Source organism: Scyliorhinus canicula, chromosome 11, assembly GCF_902713615.1.
Source record: "Scyliorhinus canicula chromosome 11, sScyCan1.1, whole genome shotgun sequence".
Taxonomy (NCBI): domain Eukaryota; kingdom Metazoa; phylum Chordata; class Chondrichthyes; order Carcharhiniformes; family Scyliorhinidae; genus Scyliorhinus; species Scyliorhinus canicula.
This window is the reverse complement of record NC_052156.1, coordinates 152338985-152359601: the sequence shown is the minus strand read 5'-3', so window position 1 is coordinate 152359601 and position 20617 is coordinate 152338985. Positions and strand designations below refer to the sequence as shown.

General features: G+C 44.7%; 1 protein-coding gene and 1 long non-coding RNA gene across 7 annotated transcripts in view; one reads left to right on the top strand and one right to left on the bottom strand.

Annotated features, from left to right (window-relative positions):
- Positions 1–20617, top strand: part of nrf1 (nuclear respiratory factor 1) — an 80622-nt gene that overhangs the window by 47455 nt on the left and 12550 nt on the right. For all 6 annotated transcript variants that reach the window (XM_038811785.1, XM_038811782.1, XM_038811784.1 and 3 more), the window contains 2 exons: positions 1576–1733; positions 8353–8477. In XM_038811785.1, coding sequence (XP_038667713.1) covers positions 1576–1733; positions 8353–8477 — 283 coding nt within the window. The remainder of the gene's footprint in view (positions 1–1575; positions 1734–8352; positions 8478–20617) is intronic.
- Positions 527–15655, bottom strand: LOC119973523. The gene is made up of 3 exons (XR_005462340.1): positions 15468–15655; positions 8684–9068; positions 527–1088 (listed from the first exon to the last, which is right to left on the bottom strand). It is a non-coding gene; the product is annotated as an uncharacterized LOC119973523 (long non-coding RNA).

The following is a 20617-nucleotide window of genomic DNA, read 5'->3' as shown; positions in this document are numbered from 1 at the left end:
TAGAATTCCCTCCCTAAACCTCTGCTGCTTCTCTCTCTGTCTCTCTCTCTCTCTCTCACAGACAGTCCTTAACACCTACTTCTTTGACCTTATTTTTGGCTTTCTGTCCTAATTCTGGTATTTCTCTGTGGCTTGGAGTCAAATTTTGTATGTTATTTGCTCCTGTGATGTGTCTTGAGGTCTCTTATACATAAAGGTGCCATATAAATATAATTTGGATGCTGTTTGGTAGGATTAAGTTATTACAGAGCAGCATGGTAGCACAGTGGTTAGCACTGCTCCAGGGACCTGGGCTCGATTCTCAGCTCTGGGCGCTCCAGTTTCCTCCCACAAATCCCGAAAGACATGCTTGTTAAGTGAATTGGACATTCTGAATTCTCCCTCCGTGTACCCGAACAGGCGCCAGAGTGTGGCGACTAGGGGATTTTCACAGCAACTTCATTGAGGTGTTAATGTAAGCCGACTTGTGACAATAATAAAGATTTTTATTATTATACATTTGAGTAACAGATTACACCTTGAGAAATTAGGTATTCGAGACCCAGTTAGTTGCACAAGGCCTTGCAAGAAAAGATAAAATATTCTCTGTATTTAAATTAAGTGACCAGTTCTTCTAGTTGGACTGGATTTTTTTTTTACTAGATTCTTAGCGGCCAGTAAAACAATCTCCTTAGCAGCTGCTACAATCTTGTTAAATACCAGAAAAGGTTTCATTGTTAACTTTCTCTCCTTTGTTCTAGTTTTCAACTCTCCAGAAACTGTTGCGTTCCAGGTCTCTCAGTATATCCAGCAAATACTCAGCATTCACGTGTAAAACTAGGCACTAGCTATTTTGACTGTAACAGCCACCACTACTGGGGCTCATTCCTTGAGCTGGCAGGGTTCATTCCGAGAGTGGAGATCCTCGCTCTTCCTCCCACTCAATCCAGTTGTATCATGGTGGCTGAAATGATTTGGCGCCAATCATGGATGGACCATGCATCCTTTCTGATCTGTATGGTTTTGTCATAACCAGCTGAGTCACCGGGGAGCCCAGAATTATCCTCTGGTAATGTTAAACCGTTGAATAGAAATTTGCAGTAGGTTTGCTTAAAGAGAAAGGGAAATCTGGGGTGGAGTTATTTTTAAGATAGCACTCTGGAACTTTAAGCAGAAAATTTATATTTTGTTTCTAATTCTGTCCAAAACCATTGGGCGAGGTATTGCTGGAAAGGAGCTGCCTATGTACCTGAACTGCCCTGCTCGTTTAAACTGGGGCTTGACTAGTCTGAGAGCTGGTATAGATTTACCACACTGCGGGAAACCCTCTTCTTGCTCTCTGTCATAACCCCCTTCTCCTCAACTGGTTGTTATTTATGGAAATGTTCCAAAACAACAGCACTTTGTTGGAGCAGGAGATAAAAAATTTCCTTTCATTGTTCATTTAATTTTTTTTTTAAAGACTGCGATAATATGTGCACATTCCTCTCCCCCTCCCTCCAACCCCACCTCAATCCCCCACATACACACATTTTCTTTTGATTCTTCACGTTTTTATTTGCTTCTGCCTCAATAACACCAGCACTTTCTTCACAGGTGGAACAGAACTGGGCTACATTGCAAGGTGGGGAAATGGCAATCCAGACGACCCAGGCCTCCGAAGCCACTCAGGCCGTGGCCTCTCTGGCAGAGGCCGCGGTGGCTGCATCACAGGAGATGCAGCAAGGGGCCACAGTTACCATGGCGCTGAACAGGTGGGTAACAGCCAGCAGAGGTCTGGAGGGATGTTGCATAAAGTTCCCCATTGATTCTCAGGAAAGTAAGGGAAATATCCTGGGCTAATGGCTGGGCCTTCAGTCTAAATTTAATTTTCAAGTTCACCATTGTTTTAAAAAATATATAACATTTTGAGCTTGAAGCTGAAAATGGTCCTTTTATTGATGCACTCATTCACATTTCACCGTTAGTGGGATTTTCATTTTTCAATTATTTTGATTATGGTTTTCTACAGTTCTCAACACACAGTGCTTGGATATTCAATTCTGCACACAAGTGGCTTATTTCTGGGTGCAGATGAATGAATGGGTTGTAATGGGGTTTAAGAGTGGGGATAGAAATCGAAAGACAGGTGAACATTTCCCCTTTGGACTCTTTGACCAAGACTGAAGAAAAAGTCAACTTGCTGATCTGACCCCAAGGCTGAGATGGGTCATATGATGTTACAGGGCAGATAATAGTGCCTAATGGAGGTGAGAGGATTACTCAGAAGGGGTGTCGCCTAGGGTTGAGGTAAACTTGCAAACAAATTTGTGCCAGCAATCACTTGGCGAGTTTGTTCAGAGTAACTTGGGTCAGAAAGGTTGACGGTCTGAGCCGTGATTTGTGCTGAGTTAGTTGGTCTCTGGTTGAGAAAGCAGAATGGAAATGAGAAACCTGAAGTTGGTATTCCTGTTCTGGACATGGGAAAATTAGCCTGAGCTGCCCCCTGCCCTCCACCTCTTGCTGGGCAGTAACTGTATTGAGATAGGATCAGTTCTGATGAAGGGTTGCGTGTCCGAAATGTTAACTAGCCTGTTCTCTTCACCAGCACTGACTGATTTAGTGTTTGCAGCATTTTTTGTTTGTAACTCATAACCTGGACATTTGATTGGTTGCCATAGATTCCAACACAGTGCTTTGGGATCCCTCTGGCATACATTTCTGTTTTTTTGTCAATTTTTTCTCCTCTGGAAGGCATTGACTCCATTCTAAGACAAGAATCAATGCATTACTCTCTGGTACCTCACCCAAACAGGTCATCTTCATGTGTCCATACTATTCAACTGGAGAGGCGATGGGGAGGGTCACCATCAAACCAGATCCCCACATCCCTCCTTGTGTCTGCTCCTGTCAGGATACATGGGTGAGACATCCGGATCTGTTTCCTGTCCCTCAATCGTGGCTAAGTGGCAGCCCCTAAGTTAAAAGCTCGTGGAGTAAGATCCATTTCCATGCTGACACTCGAGTGCAATACTGATGGAGTTCTGCAGTTTGGAAGTGCAATCTATCACATGAGACGATGCCCCGTCTGTTCCCTCAGTTGAACATAAAAAATTCCATGGCACTATTTGAAGAATAACAGAAGTCCCTCATGCCATGATCAACATCTATCCCCTAACCAGCAGCACTAGATCCTGTTTTCTGGTTATTTTCACAGTGCTATTTGTGGGATCTTGCTGTACACAAATTGGGTGCCTAATTTCCTACATTACAACAGTGACCACACTGCAAAAGTACTATATTGTCTAAGGATCTTTGGAATGCCCTGCGGACACTGTATAAATTCAAGTTCTTTATTTGAATTGTACCTCCTATTGCTCCATGGATGCTGTACCTGACTCAGCACAGAGCACAGGTTGAACCTCTGGCCTCCCCGGTGACAGCACTGCTCACTGGATACAATCGCTGATCCAGCAGGTGAAGACTAGCATAAGTTTCTGTTGGGATTGGTTCTAGGGCAAAGACACGTGAACCAGTGGATTGTGGAGGGGCCACAACATGTTATTCATGCATCTGGTGTTGTTCAAAGCTCATTATTTGGAACAACACCAGCTGAGAGTGTTTTGGGGAACTGGTGACTGAGGCATGAGTAAAGCAAAGCGGATGTGGGGGGAAGGGTGCATTAGCACAGTATGAAATATATTCATATTTTTGGATTGGGTGTACATTGTATCCTTCTCCTATTGTTGATTTTAAACCAAACAAGCATTGGGAGGTCTCATTTTTAGCCTGTAGGCAAATTGTTGACTGAGATGCTTGAAACGGGACATCTGGCTCTTAAGTTGCTGGTTCAGAAGTGTTACACGTGGATGTCAAATATTGGCGATGACGTATGTGCTGCAGTTTTGCTCGGCTACCTTTGGTGATCAGAGAATTTCTCGCCCACTCGAGGAGAGATTCACACTGTTAATAGAAACTATACTGAAAACACAGGGTTTCTTTTTGGGTAGAGTCTGGTGAGGTGGATTATACAAGGTGTTTGGAAGAAGTGACCTTAAAGAGTGGAGTGGCATTTTCTCATTCCCTGCTTTCTCCTGTCTCTAAGCAACAAATGCTACGTTAAAGTCAAGATAGAATGTATCAGGATGTACAGGTTAAAAACTGGGCAAGAAACAAAGTCCTCACCGCATGTAGAAACTTCCCAATTTCCTGTCCTTCTGAGAGAGCATGGTGGGAGGGGGGGGGGTTTGGGCAAGGGGGTATTCTTGCATTATTCAGGTTTGAAATCCAAATAATGACTTGTTCAAAATAAAATCTTGCTTTTTCTTTACTAGTCTTCTGACCGTTCTCAACTCCACTTCTATTCCCACCCTCTACACACTCAAAAGGCATTGGATTAGCAAATGGTGGGAAGTAGTTTTCCACAATGATTTACTTAAATGATTTGGATCCTGGAACCAAGTACAGTTTCAAAATTTGTAGATGACACAAATTGAGGAGTGTGCTTAGTCAGGACAACGGCGACAAAATGCAGGAAAACATTAACAAACTTGCAGGGTGGTCAGGTAATTGATGAATTCAATATAGATAAGCAGTGAGGTGGTAGGAAGAATAAGGCAGCCACATACTCCCTGAAAACATTGAGGGGAAGAGTGATCTGGAGTGCAGGTTCACAAACCACAAAAAGACCATAAAATGCAATTATGTTAAACTTGTAAAGAACTTTGGTTAGACCACACTTAGACAGGAATCAGAGAATAGAATCCCTACAGTGCAGAAGGAGGCCATTCTGCCCATCGAGTCTGCACCAACCCTCTGAAGGCACCCTACCTAGGCCCAATCACCCACCCTATCCCCGTAACCTCACCTAGGGGCAGTTTAGCATAGCCAGTCCGCCTAACCTGCACGTCTTTGGACTGTGGGAGGAAACCGGAGCACCTGGAGGAAACCCACGCAGACACGGGAAGAATATGCAAACTCCACACAGACAGTCATCCGAGGTCAGAATTGAACCTGGGTTCCTGGCGCTGTGAGGCAGCAGTGCCAGGCACCATGCCACCATAAACATTTCTGGTCTCTATTATAAAACCGATGTTGAGATACTGGAGTTGGTGCTGAAGGATGGCTTAGCAGAATTAATCAGAACTGAAAGATTGCCTTGCAGGCAAGATTCAGGTATGGGTCTCATCCACACAAACCCAAAGATGTGCAGGTTAGGTGGATTGGCCACACTAAATTGCCCCTTATTTGGGGGGGGGGGGGGAATTGGGTACTCATAAGTTTATTTTTTAAAATCAAAAATAGATTGCAGAAGCTGGGACAGTTTTCCTTGGAGAAGAGAAGGTTGGGAGGAGATTTGATGGAGGTATTCAGAATCGTGAGGGGTCCAGACCGATCAGATGGGGAGAAACCTCCCACTCATAGAAAGGATCAAGAGCAAGAGAGCACAGATTTTAAGTAACTGACAAAAGCAACGGCATGAGGAGAAAAACCTTCTTCATGCAGTGAATAGTTATGGCCTGGAATGCAGTACCTGAGAGTGGTGGAAGCAGGTTCAATCAAGGCACTCAAACAAGAATGAGATTGTTACCTGAAAAGGAAGGGTGTACAGGGTTGCTGGGAGAATGGCACTAGATAAATTGCTCCTTCTGCACTGTAACAATTCTGAAATTGTTCTGAGAAGCCATACAAATAGGGGCTTTTCACAGTAACTTCATTGGAGCCTACTTGTGACAATAAGCGATTTTCAATTAAAATTGCACAGCTTTTAATTTGCTAACAGCTTTTCCACTTCAACTTTGAACACATTCCCTTACTAATCGACATTACAAATGTGTCATGTAGGCCTCTGCCTGCTTTAATTAGATCCATCAGACGTCAGATCAGATGTACTTGCCGCAAATAGTTTTTGTCAGTGTAACTATCTTGCATCTAGTGCAGAGGTTTTGTAGAGGCTCCTGTGAGCGATGCTTTTTATGTACTCTGTGTTATACTACCATCTGAAGAAAAGCCCATTTTGTTGCTCTGGAGGTTGTGTTTTTGAGTGAGATAACGTTTCCCCAAGGTCAGGTACAGCTGCCATGGCCAGCCTCCTCCTGGGTGTGACAGAGGAATTCTGCCTGTCTTCTTCCTTCTGACCCTTATCCATTGAGCCCTGCTGGAGGTTTGTGAGCTTAAAGGTGAGGACAGGATTAAGTTCTGTGGTGGTGCCATTCAGCAGCCACTACCACCCCTCACTCTCAAGGCTCATTACACTAAATACTTACCTCTCAGATGGGGTTCTGTGAAATCAGGGGGATCTTTTGTCAATTAATCTAACAAGGTTCTACATTGAGTTCAGGAGATGGCGATTATGTTTCTCTCCCCCCCCCCAAGCTTTTGATGAATTTTGCAGCCAATTGAAAAAGTCTTATTTTTAAGTGGTAGTGCTGCACTGATTCCAGCAGGGGGCAGTAAGGATTGGTATTTTCCCAGCAGCTATCCACTGGATCGCACTGAATAGATTGAGCTCAAACTAAAACGCATTGTGCACACTGTATAATGTGATTAGTGTTGCATTATTCTTCACTTGAATTGCAGCAAGACTGACTATAATGTGCCACATTTAAAGAGTTTGTCAAGGGATGAGATCTCAAGTGGTGGCATGGAGGACTGCCCCCATTTACCAGACAGCAACTTAATTCTGGCTTTTTATGCCACAATATCCTCCCCCCCCCCCCCCCCCCCCCCCAACAATTTTCCTCCAACCGTCCATTTCTCCCAACTGCACCAGAGTTGGCGAGCTGTGTATCACAACCCAGAAAGAATGGTGCAGCCCATCTGCTGTGGGGAACTTGTGTCACCAGTTAACCCTTGACCCCTATCTCATCATCTGGTGGATTATTGAGGTCTGAACTGAGGAATGAAGTCAAGTTTATAAACTTCGGGCAGCACGTTGACGCAGTGGTTAGCATTGTTGCCTCACGGCGCCGAGGTCCCAGGTTCGATCCCGGCTTTAGGTCACTATTCGTGTAGAGTTTGCCCCCACAACCCAACCCAAAGATGTGCAGGGTAGGTGGATTGGCCATGCTAAATTGCCTCTTAATTGGAAAAAAGGAATTGGGTACTCAACTTTATTTGAAAAAAGTTTATAAATTCCAATCCAGTCTCCGTTGAGAACGGAATGAAATCCTGTTGCAATTGGAGTGAGTTGTGGAACAGCTCGTTGTTTTGTGATTGAGCTGATGTTATTGATGCTTCTACTGTGCAGTTTTTATTTTGTAAGGCGGTCTGTGAAACTCTTCCCCAGAGAGCGGTGGGGGCAGGGTCATTGATTATGTTTAAGGCTGAGCTAGATAGTTGATTGACAAGAGAGTCAAAGATAATAGGGGATAGGAAAGAAAGTGGTGTTGAGACCACAATCAGATTGACTGTGATCTTATTGAATGGTGGAAAAGACTCGAGGGGCTGAATGGCCCATTCCTCCTAATTCATATGTTCTTATGATCATTGCTGGGAAATGCGTTTAGAGAGTGACAGTGCTCTGCCCGTATCTCATAGCTGTTTAGGCTGTAAGATATATCAAGGGTTGATACCATACACAGAACTGTTCCCTAGCAAGACTTTGCTTCCTCAAGGAAGGAGTTTACAGTCAGCATGACTGATTTGGTTGCATTCTCGCGTCTAGAGTCAGGCACTTCAAGGTCCAAGCTCCATTTCAGGACCTGTGCATATGATCGAGGAAGTATTGAGGTAGTGTTGCATCAATGTTCTTCAGCAATCTTGTATCCTCTGATTACCGATTGTGCTGCTGGTGTCCTTTGCTCGTTAAGTAAATGTTAAGTTGGAACAGGAAGACAAGGAAGTGAGTATCCTAGAAAGTTGAGGTCAAATGGGCAAAGGACCATGCTGATCCTAACCCACGTTCTGCTTTTGTGGTGGTATATTTGCAGATGGAGAGACTAGAGAAGTTGCTGTTCTTGGAGCAGAGAAGATTAAATGGAGGCATTTAAAATTCGAAGCAATTTTGATAGAGTGGATAGGAAGGAACTGTTTCCACTGGCAACAGGATCAATGAGCAGAGGTGACAGATTTAAAATAATAGGCAGAGAACTTGGGAATGTTAGGGTTTTTTAATGTTGCTATAATCTGCCTGAAAGAATGGTGGAAGTAGATTCATTACCCCTTCCCAAAGGAAATTGCATAAATACTTGATGGGGGGGATATTCATGGGGTCATGGGAGAAGAAACGAATTGGATAACTCTTTCAAAGAGCTGGCACAGGCACAATAGGCCAAATGGCCTCCTCCTATGCAGTACAATAGCGTGTGTTGTATTTGTATATATGTACATGCAGTGTATTTCTACTGGAGAATCAAGTGAGTGACCAACATGTTATGTGCTTCCTTGCTACAGTGAGGCTGCTGCCCATGCTGTTGCCACACTTGCTGAAGCCACCCTGCAGGGCGGAGGCCAGATTGTGCTGTCGGGAGAGACTGCCGCTGCTGTAGGAGCACTGACTGGCGTGCAGGATGCCAATGGTAAGAATTGCCATTATTTCTTCCTACAATTTATCTTGAGCTGCAGTTGTGTTTTGAAGTCTGTCAATACATCCCATAGCTGTTGGTGATTTTTCCTTGCTGCTGCTACCTATTCATTTTAGAATTCCTTCTTCACCTTAGCTTCCCACCCCTCCTTTGACCCTATTTCTCTAGTGCTGGCATTGCATTCAACCTTCAAAACTAACCTCTATAGTATTTACAAACAGTTCCATCTCTAATCAGCAGGTGAGTGGAGATAAAGAATGCGCATTTTCACTCTGCATTCCAGAATACTACATTCTTCTTACGGCACCATCCATTCTTTTCTTTCTAAATGAGCCCCGTGCTTTGGCTTCAGTGACCTTTCATGGCAATTGGTTCCAACTGATGATCGCTTTCTGCACAAAGAAATGCTTCTTGAGATCCGTTCTAAACTTCAACCCTGCTGTCTGGGCACATGCAAGCATTGTTCAGGGTTTGCCTTCTCGAACGTGTTACGTAGCTCATACAACTGCATTGCGTCGCCTTTTTGCCAAGAGCCCGTGCTTACTTAGTCATTGCTTATCCATCTGGCACTGGAGATTAGCAAACCTAATGGAATAAAATAGATTTGGGGGATTTTCAAAATTCATAATTGCGCCTAAAAGAATTTAAAATGCTGTAGCTATTTATTTTGTAAAATTTAACTCCACAAACATCAGAGTCTGTCACTTCCATTTTCCAGGCTGTCCAGAACCTTTTGGTCATAAACTGATGCCTGAGGCCAGGATGAATATTTGATGATTACAAGCTGTCATGAAACTTTTATGACCATATCATAATAATGTGATGCAAATTTCATTCACAAAATCCTTTCAACATTGCAACACACACAATCCATCTTGAGCATGTCCGGCTTTTTAATCGGCCATAACTAATGAATGATGTGTAGCAGGTCCAGTAAAGATAAGTGCTTTTAGAAATTGACTCCTGGAGTGGGGACTGAAAAAGGAGAGAAGAACGGAGAGAATGAGTGATTAGTAGAACTCGTACAGTAAAGAAGTTGGCATCTAGGGATTATTAGGGATTGGGCGGGCCGGTAGCACAGTGGTTAGCACAGTTGCTCCACAGCTCCAGGGTCCCAGGTTCCATTCCTGGCTTGGGTCACTGTGTGGAGTCTGCACGTTCTCCCCGTGTCTGCGTTGGTTTCCTCCAGGTGCTCCGGTTTCCTCCCACAGTCCAAAGATGTGCAGGTTAGGTGGATTGGCCATGCTAAATTGCCCCTTAGTGTCCAAATAGGTGAGGAGGGGTTACTGGGTTACAGGGATAAGGTGGAGGTATGGACTTGGGTAGGGAGGGTGCTCTCCAAGGGCCGTTACAGACTTGATGGGCCGAATGGCCTCCTTCTGCACTGTAAATTCTATGCATTATGAAAGTTTTTATTGTGATTGTATTTCTCAAGATTGGGATGTAAATGCTAAGGATAGAGCACATTCCTATCTGGGGCATCCAGTATCTGCCTCAGTGCTCCCAGATCTGGTGTAGCATAATTACATAAGGAGTCTGCTTTTCCCCAACAATAAGCGCCAGTGAAGCCGCCATACAATAGTTTGTCACACCATCCACCCTTATAATTTAATTGAGCATGCCGACTTTTGCCCGTTTGTTGAGGTTAAGACTATACTGATGGAACTGGGTTGGGGCTCATTAACCTACTTTGCATAGAATTCTTGCAGCTAGCAAAGAGAGGAGAGACTTTGGTCCCGTTAATCTGGATCAGAATGGAATTTTGGTTCCAGAGATGGGTAAAGGGAGTATTCTAATCCACTGCCATTTAGTCCTCCATAAGTAAATTCACATGATTAGTGTTTCTGAATACCAATCCCGACTTGGAATTTTGCACCATTATTTGGCTGTATGAAAAGTTCTTTGATGCAGGAACTGGTTTGCTTGCCTTAAATGTTGGAAAAGCTTTTGGCTCCATCAAATTAGCAGAGAACTCCCAATGGACCGTCGTACGATATTGATTATTAATCTTGCCACTTGGTTGGAGATGGGACAGCACAAGCAGTCAGGGCTTTTATTTTGTATTTGTCTGATCCTCAACAGCAGGAATGCTTTCATTTATCCACAGCCTTATCATGTATGAACCATTTGAGAGATTTTACACAGGGCATTACTTTCTAAAGTAAGCACAGCAACTGTTCTGTACCATTTAGCAACAGTGCCCCACATTCAGTAGTCACAACCCTCTTTTATTAAAAGGCCGTGGCAATTCCAGAGGGAAATGCTGGGCTTGTCACTTGCCCTCGGTGTTTCCGAGTGATGTAGTTTTATTGACCGTGACAATTTGAAAATGTGTTCTCCGGCTTCTCTATTGTACATCATGTCATCATCACACTTATTTTTATTTCTTAATTGTTAACACCCATATTGCCTGGAGTGTAGGCAGTCACCTGTTCCAATCTCCTAGTTGTCTGTACAGCTCGTCAATTGATAGAATTGAGTGTGGTGCTGAGTCCTTTCAGGGCTCTTGAATTAAATTGGAACAACATAGTGTAAGAGAGGAAAGGGACGAGTCTCACTTATTCCTTAATACGAAAGTTGGACTGCAGAAAACAGAGACCCTTATTTAATCCAGTCGCCCCCTTAAACACTGAGGAGTAGTGGTTAGCACTGTTGCTTCGCAGCTCCAGGGACCCGGGTTCGATTCCCCGCTTGGGTCACTCTCTGTATGGAGTCTGCACGTTCTCCCCGGGTCTGCGTGGGTTTGCTCCGGGTGCTCCGGTTTCCTCCCTCAAGCCCCGAAAGACGTGCTGTTAGGTAATTTGGACATTCTGAATTCTCCCTCTAGTGTACCCGAACAGATGCTGGAGTGTGGCAACTGATTAATAAGGGGATCGGGGTTATGGGGAGAAGGCAGGAGAATGGGGATGAGAAAATATCAGCCATGATTGAATGGTGGAGCAGACTCGATGGTCAAAGTGGCCTAATTCTGCTCCTATGTCTTATGGTCTTATGACTAGGGGATTTTCACAATAACTTCATTGCAGTGTCAATGTAAGCCTACTTGTGACACTAATAAAGATTATTATTATTATTAATGTTTCCTCCCTCCCTCTGTCCTCAAAGATGTGTACTTTCCAAAAATAGCTCTCTCTCTTTGAGGCGTGTGGCCTTCTGAGCTGTTGTAAAGAGCTTTGATGCAGTCCATTATCAGTCAATAGACTAAGCACTACAACAGCTGTCATGGGCAATTCTGCCAGACCCTGAGAGGCAGGCGGCAGTCTGTGAATCTGGGCAATAATTGGAAATATATGCATATGTATTTGGAAAGTAAAGCTGATCAAAATGTCTTGGTATGACAGGTAACAAGGTTTTTTGCCTGCTGAATGCTGGAGTCTCTCAGGGTGTAAAGCCTTGTCTTCTCTGTGTGTGCATGTAACTGTGTGTGTGTGTGTGTGTGTGTGTACCTGTGTCTGTGTGTACGCGTGTGTGTGTATAACTGTGCACCTGTGTGTGTGTGTAACTGTGTGTGTGTGTGTAACTGTGTGTGTGTAACTGTGTGTGTGTGTGTAACTGTGTGTGTGTGTAACTGTGTGTGTGTGTAACTGTGTGTGTGTGTGTGTAACTGTGTGTGTGTGTGTAACTGTGTGTGTGTGTGTAACTGTGTGTGTGTGTGTGTAACTGTGTGAAACTGTGTGTGTGTGAAACTGTGTGTGTGTAACTGTGTGTGTGTGAAACTGTGTGTGTGTGTGAAACTGTGTGTGTGTGTGTGTAACTGTGTGTGTGTGTGAAACTGTGTGTGTGTGTGTAACTGTGTGTGTGTGTAACTGTGTGTGTGTGTGTGTGTGTGTGTGAAACTGTGTGTGCGTGTAACTGTGTGTAGCTTCACGTGTGACTGTGCTTGTCTGTATGCATGCACACGCGCGCACCAGTGTGTGTGTGTATCTGCACCTCTGTTTGCACGTGTGTGTGCTTGTGCTATGTTTGCATGTGTGTGTTTGCGTGCGTGGGTGTAGGCTAAGTTTAGAAAATGTTGCTCAGCACAAACCTTTGTTATAATCTAGTAAGCATTCACCAGCAGAGAGCTAAAACCGGTGGACACATTCACCAGCAGAGAGCTAAAACCGGTGGACACATTCACCAGCAGGGAGTTAACACCCACAGAAACATTCACTAGCAGGGAAGTAACACTCATGGAAACATTCACCGGCAGGGAGTTAGCAACCATGGAAACATTCGCTACCAGTGGGCGGCAAGGTGGCACAGTGTTTAGCCCTGACAACGCTGAGGACCCGGGTTCGATCCCAGCCTGGGTCACTGCCCTGTGGAGTTTGCACATTCTCCCTGTGTTTGTGTGGGTCTCACCCCCACAAACCAAAGATGTGTAGGGTAGGTGGATTGGTCGCGTTAAATTGCCCCGTAATTTATTTAAAAAAGAATTGTGTACTTTAAATTTTAAAAAATATATTCACCAGCAAAGAGATTTCACCAGCAAAATCACCCATGGAAACATTCACCAAACGGCATCTAGCACCCGTGGGAACATTCACTAGCATGGAGTTAGTACCGGTGGAAACATTCACCGACAGGGAGCTAGCACCCATTGAAACATTCACTGACAAGGAGCTAGCACCCGTTGAAACATTCACCGACAGGGAACTAGCACCCATTGAAACATTCACCGACAGGGAGCTAGCACCCATTGAAACATTCACCGACAGGGAACTAGCACCCATTGAAACATTCACCGACAGGGAGCTAGCACCCATTGAAACATTCACCGACAGGGAGCTAGCACCCATTGAAACATTCACCGACGGGGAGCTAGCACCCATTGAAACATTCACCGACAAGGAGCTAGCACCCGTTGAAACATTCACCGTCAGGGAACTAGCACCCATTGAAACATTCACCGACAGGGAGCTAGCACCCATTGAGACATTCACCGACAGGGAACTAGCACCCATTGAAACATTCACCGACAGGGAGCTAGCACCCATTGAAACATTCACCGACAGACCGCTAGCACCCATTGAAACATTCACCGACCGGGAGGTAGCACCCATTGAAACATACAAGCTAGCACCCATTGAAACATTCACCGACAGGGAGCTAGCACCCATTGAAACATTCACCGACAGGGAGCTAGCACCCATTGAAACATTCACCGACAGGGAGCTAGCACCCATTGAAACATTCACCGACAGGGAGCTAACACCCATTGAAACATTCACCGACAGGGAGCTAGCACCCATTGAAACATTCACCGACAGGGAGCTAGCACCCATTGAAACATTCACCGACAGAGCGCTAGCACCCATTGAAACATTCACCGACAGGGAGCTAGCACCCATTGAAACATACAAGCTAGCACCCATTGAAACATTCACCGACAGGGAGCTAGCACCCATTGAAACATTCACCGACAGACCGCTAGCACCCATTGAAACATTCACCGACAGGGAGCTAGCACCCATTGAAACATTCACCGACAGGGAGCTAGCACCCATTGAAACATACAAGCTAGCACCCATTGAAACATTCACCGACAGGGAGCTAGCACCCATTGAAACATTCACCGACAGGGAGCTAGCACCCATTGAAACATTCACCGACAGAGCGCTAGCACCCATTGAAACATTCACCGACAGGGAGCTAGCACCCATTGAGACATTCACCGACAGGGAGCTAGCACCCAGTGAAACATTCACCGACAGGGAGCTAGCACACATTGAAACATTCACCGACAGGGAGCTAGCACCCATTAAATCAGTCACCGACAGGGAGCTAGCACCCATTGAAACATTCACCGACAGGGAGCTAACACCCATTGAAACATTCACCGACAGGGAGCTAGCACCCATTGAAACATTCACCGACAGGGAGCTAGCACCCATTGAAACATTCACCGACAGAGCGCTAGCACCCATTGAAACATTCGCCGACAGGGAGCTAGCACCCATTGAGACATTCACCGACAGGGAGCTAGCACCCATTGAAACATTCACCGACAGGGAGCTAGCACCCATTGAAACATTCACCGACAGGGAGCTAGCACCCATTGAAACATTCACCGACAGAGCGCTAGCACCCATTGAAACATTCACCGACAGGGAGCTAGCACCCATTGAGACATTCACCGACAGGGAGTTAGCACCCATTGAAACATTCACCGACAGGGAGCTAGCACCCATTGAAACATTCACCGACAGGGAGCTAGCACCCATTGAAACATTCACCGACAGAGCGCTAGCACCCATTGAAACATTCACCGACAGACCGCTAGCACCCATTGAAACATTCACCGACACAGCGCTAGCACCCATTGAAACATTCACCGACAGGGAGCTAGCACCCATTGAAACATTCACCGACAGGGAGCTAGCACCCATTGAAACATTCACCGACTGGGAACTAGCACCCATTGAAACATTCACCGACAGGGAGCTAGCACCCATTGAAACATTCACCGACAGGGAGCTAGCACCCATTGAAACATTCACCGACAGGGAGCTAGCACCCACTGAAACATTCACCGACAGGGAGCTAGCACCCACTGAAACATTCACCGACCGGGAGGTAGCACCCATTGAAACATTCACCGACACGGAGCTAGCACCCATTGAAACATTCACCATCAGGAAGTTAGCACCCGTGTAAACATTCACCGACAGAAAACATGCAGTCAGAACATGTGAAAACAGCAGCAGGGTAACAGCTGGGAACAATTCCCATAGAAAACTCCAGCCAGTGAGGACATATATTCAGTGGATGCTGGTTCCCTCAAGGTGTCTAATTCCAAAGGTGTTGGAACCGACTGGTGTCTTTTCCTTTGCGTGCTGACTAGCGTCAGACAAATTCTACAAGTTTGGAATTATATGGAACAAACCTCACTCATTCTCACTCTATAGAATTCTGATGGTCTCGAGCCTGCTCGCATGTTCTGACTGTAAGATTTCTGTTGCCCAAACCTTTTCTATCCGTTCCCATTTAGTCGAAATTTACCATTACATTTCTCGTAGATGCGACACTGACAATTCTCTTTGGGGGAAAGCAGTGTTGTTTCTGGGGGGTCTAATTTCCTTCTCTGCAGTGTTTGTACGTCTGCTGGAGCTCGGGTGAAACTAACAGTTCATTAGGCCAAGGGCACAGAGATGCAACAGTAGATATTTTTAGAAATCTTGATCTCTGTGTAACCCAGATTTTTTGGCATGGTAGTTAATACTTTCTATCAGGATTTGAGTGCGCTTACAGTCTACTGTACAATTCAATTAAACCTGGCTACGGAGTGAAGCATTTTGTTTGGAACAGGGTCAAAAATTAATAATTTTGTCTGAAACCTTTTTGCCCCCTCCTCAAATTCCCCTCCATTTCTCACATATCACATCCTGCACTGGTTAGGACAAAAGAAAGAGAAAATGTTGGTTGATAAACAACTTGTTATTTGATGCTGTTGGAATATTGCAGTGTGAGAGCAGCCCTTGATTTAGTCTCTCAATCGCTGCTTCTGTCACAACACGCAGCAGTAACCTCTCAAGGTCACTGCCATCTAACACAGGCTGCCCAGAGTCGAGTGTCTGAGGGTCCAGCATGCAGATTAAATGATGTCATCACCAGTAAATGGGTGCACCGTTGCTATTTGCCTAAGACTCTTTAAAAACACAGTGACAGCAGAATTGACAAAGCTCATTAAGAAAGAAAGGGATAACATGGCTTTCAGCGTGTAGCACTGAGACCTGAATCAGCAACTGAGAGCGATATTAAAAACCTGCTTTCCAAATACAAAATAGAGGACAGGAAAGGAACTGCCACGTTATATTTTTTAAAAATAGCATTTTGGTGATTATGTGTACAAAGACTCTTTAAATGAGGGGGCCTCCCATCAACTCAGCAGCTACAATAGATACCCAAGGAAAGGGCCACATCCAGACTGGAGGACAGGACTATAAACCAATAGAAGTCAAGTGAATGAGGAAGGAGAGGGCAACACTGATTCCAATTAAATTGGGACAAGGAGGCTTCAGGTTGATGCAAGTGAACAGCAAGTTTGAGACTGACATTTGGTGCTGCGTGATCACTGTGTAGGGAAGCTAGTTTGGAAGCAAACGTGCTGCCACATTTAAGAAGCAGCTGGAAGTGTGATGGGAGGTGAGGCAAGCTTGAGGTTTGTTCTGGTTGAGAAGTAGAATGATCCACATGACCTTTCTTCTGTATCAATGTGTGATCAGATGCCAAACTTCGGGTTAAAAAATAAACTTTCATCTGTAGCCAAGTGGGAGTGCTAACAGAGATAAGAGGTTTGACAGCACTTGGATCCTGGCAAAGAGTGGGTTAAGATAGAAAAGAGGGCCTGATATTAGCTTTCAGGGAAAAGGAAGATTGTGTAGGATGATGTGGTTTGAGGGAGAGCAGCCATGGAACCTTGTAGGACTTCCCATCCATGCCGAATCCTTGAATGGGTGACCAATTAGACTCTCCCCACTGTTCATTCCCATGGACCTGCAATTTTCTCTCCTACAGCGAATTGTCCAGTTGACTTTTGTAAATTACTACTGAATCAGTTCCCCCTATTCCGAGGCAGTACATTCCACATCATAATTCACTCCCTTGCGCCTTCCTATCTCTGTAATTTTCAGCCCCACACGCCTCAGTTGTCTGCACTCATCTTATTCTGGCCTTTTGAGCAACTGCAATTTTCATTACTCACCAGTGATGACCACGCCTTAACATAGAACGTACAGTGCAGAAAGAGGCCATTCGGCCCATCGAGTCTCCACCAACCCACTTAAGCCCTCACTTTCACCCTATCCCTGTAACTCAAGAACCCCTTCCTAACCTAGGATCACTAAGGGCAATTTATCATGGCCAATCCACCTAACCTGCACGTCTTTGGACTGTGGGAGGAAACTGGAGCACCCGGAGGAAACCCACGCACACACGGGGAGAACGTGCAGACTCCGCACAGACAGTGACCCAGCGGGGAATCGAACCTGGAACCCTGGTGCTGTGAAGCTTCAATGCTATCACTTGTGCTGCCCTTAGTAGACCCTCGTCTCTGGAATTTCCTCCCTTTACCTCTCCGTCTTGCTTTCTTCCTTTAAGATGTTCCTTCAAACATAAGTCTTTGGCCAAGCCTTTGATCATCTTACCTAATAACTCCTTATGTAGCTCACTGTCTTATTTTGTAACATGCTTATGAAGCACCTTGAGACATTTTATTGCATTAAACTTGCAATATAAATATAAGTTGCTGCTCCTTAAATAAAATCCTCTTCATTTCTCCTCCGGTTTATTCAAAGTTTTGTGATATGCAAAACTCCCATTGTAGATTATGGCCCTCTCAGAAACCTGTAATCATGGCTATTCATAGAAAGAAAGATTTGCATTTATATGGCACCTTTCAAGACATCAGGATACCCCAAAGCGCTTTACATCCAATGACGTTTTACAATATTGTCACTGTTGTAGAAAATGTGGCAGCCAATTTGCCACAGCAAGCTAGCGCAAATAGCAATGTGATTTAATACTCATTTACTGTCTCATCCAAAAGGCAGCATCACCAACAGTGCAGAACTCCCTTAGCACTCCACGGGCAGTACAGCACTCACAGAACTGCAATAGAATATTGGTCTAGTTTTTTGTGGTCAGTCCTCTGGAATGAGACTTGAACCCATAATCTTCTGACTCAGAAGCGAGACTGCCTCCAACTAGACCACGATGACACTAGTACTCACTTCTCTGCATCTCTTGTAGTTGCCTGACCATTGTTGCTGTTCAAGTAAGGCCACCTGTACACAATTCACCATCTTGGCTTTAGCCTGCCTCCTGTGTTATGTCAGATGTGTACATAAACCTGTGGGTTCTCTATACACCTACAGGAACTTACCCGAGGAGTTCGCAAAATGCCAGCTGCTGTTCCACAACGAAATGTGTTGTTCCGAGCTTCCAGGGCCCCAGTTATATAGTTGGGGAAGGGAAAAAATCTTGTGTAATTCCTGGAGGGAACTACTTGTGTAGGACTAAGGACCTCCTGATTTCTCTCTCCTACTCTGACCTAAAGGAAAGTGTCCAAGTTGCCTTCTTCACAAGTGAGCATGAGCAGCGAGACTCCCATCAACTTATTTGTTATCGGAGAAATCCGAGCTGAGCCAGTTAGTGGCCGAGCCCTCCGTCCATGTTCAATGGTGCTCAGTGGAGAGTGGGTGCTGGTGTTGTTTGGTTTTTAGACCAGTGTGACATTGTGTTTACCTGTAACACCTCTAATCAACAAACTCGGGACAAAAATTGGGATCTTCCTTGTTTGTATGGCTCATGACCACAGCATGTGATTCACCTACCCACTGAAAGAGCAAAGTGTGGATATCTTTTCCCCTGCCCCTATTCTTGAAGAGTCCCTGCAATATAGGTACTTAATCCATCCATCAGGTAGTTGGCTTTAGAGGCTATCCTCACCCATCGTTCGAATAGGCATGCATTTTTGAAGAATGCTGATGTCAGCTAACTCAAAACTGCATCAAACTTGGTATCTATTGACCTGTACAACTTGGCACTATTCTGAGTACTGCCTTTAGTCACTAGAGCGATCAAGTTCCAAAAGAGAAAGCTCCTAATTTTTTGTTTTCTGTATCTCTCAAAACAGTCTCCTTTGTGCAGTGCATGCACATGAATGTATATGTGCTTGAGCATGCTTTTATGTATGTGTTATCTGCTTCTATTCTCTTCTGTGCTGGTAACCTCTGCTATGGACTATTGAGTTGGGTTTTATTTCCTTGGAGTTGAAATTCTTTAGCTGAAAACAGTTACCAGAGTTTCAAGCAAAGAAACAAAACCATTCTAGTTTGTTCCATGAGTTGATGCAACTATACGTCCAGGTCCTGACTGTGTCAGCCACATCTCACATGACACTCCTGGTGTGATTTTTTTTTTAATAGTTGATGCATTTGTCCTTTGAGCAGCCGAGGAATTGTAGATCTGATTTCAGTTCCAGCGCCAATTTTGTTGGAACTTGATATCTGGCCTCTTCAGTGAGCTGAAATACTTATAGATGTGTAGTATAGTGGCAGCACATACAGGGGTGAACTAGGGAAAAATTGCATTCAAAGCCAAAATGAGTTGATGACCAAGATACTAATAAGCAATTATAACATCAATGTGTGTATGTTGGAGATGGTAATGTGGCAACTTAGTTTGTCTATACTTAGTGTGTACACTGTGCAAGTTAAAAATAATTGGAAACATTGAGCCAAATGAGATGGCCACACCATGCTTGGATTTTAAAGTCTGTATGTTGCAAGGTAAAGAGGAAGAAAGACAAAGGGATACGAGGGGCTATAGCTCTTTATTGAACAGGTTAAAGACTAGCAGTAGAAATTTTGTTTCTTTCTCTGTCATCTTGTCCTGCCCTCCACTCCCTTTTCTGAGCTTTACATAGAAAGCTCACGCTGACCTTAGCAGCTCCTGACAGCTTGCCTTGTTCTAAGCAGCTCACGTGACTGCAGTAATCTGCAGCCTGTAATCACCAGCGGAGGAGCAGCAGAACAAATCACCCCTTTGTGTCAACTCTGTCTATACTCAGCTTGAAACCCCCACTCTGGCTTCTCATTTATTTCCCCTTTAGCGCAGTGGAATAAAACCAGTTGCAACAGTTGACTTTGCTTTTGTTCAAAGCAGATTCCAAAAAGCTCTCTAATGGCTCAGTGAATTTATCCAATACGGAGTTGAGCCAGGAAGGTCCTAGGTTTGATCCCTAATCTGTGCTGAGTTACCTACTGTCAATTCAGCAAGATGGTAAGGGTATTACAGTGAGATCAGTATTCCTCATTTATTGGAGAGGCGACTTGCCAAAACTTCCACCCCTGCTGACTACCCAGTGATTGCAACCCCTCGCCCCAACCCACCCACTAAAGAAATATGTGCGTTGATATTGGGTTTGGATGACCTCTAACCTTGAATGGCCTGGCCATACTTACCCACTGGGTGGATATGGCCACTTTGGGGAGGGTGCCTTCCCAAAGAACCATCCATCTTTAAATGGAAAGGAGGCAGACCTGGTGAAATCATGTAAATTTGTTCATTGCGGCAATGGATAAACAAGTGGCCCTTTGCAGGTATTTTGAGTGTTTCTGTGTGGCAACAACAGCTTGCATTCATATAGC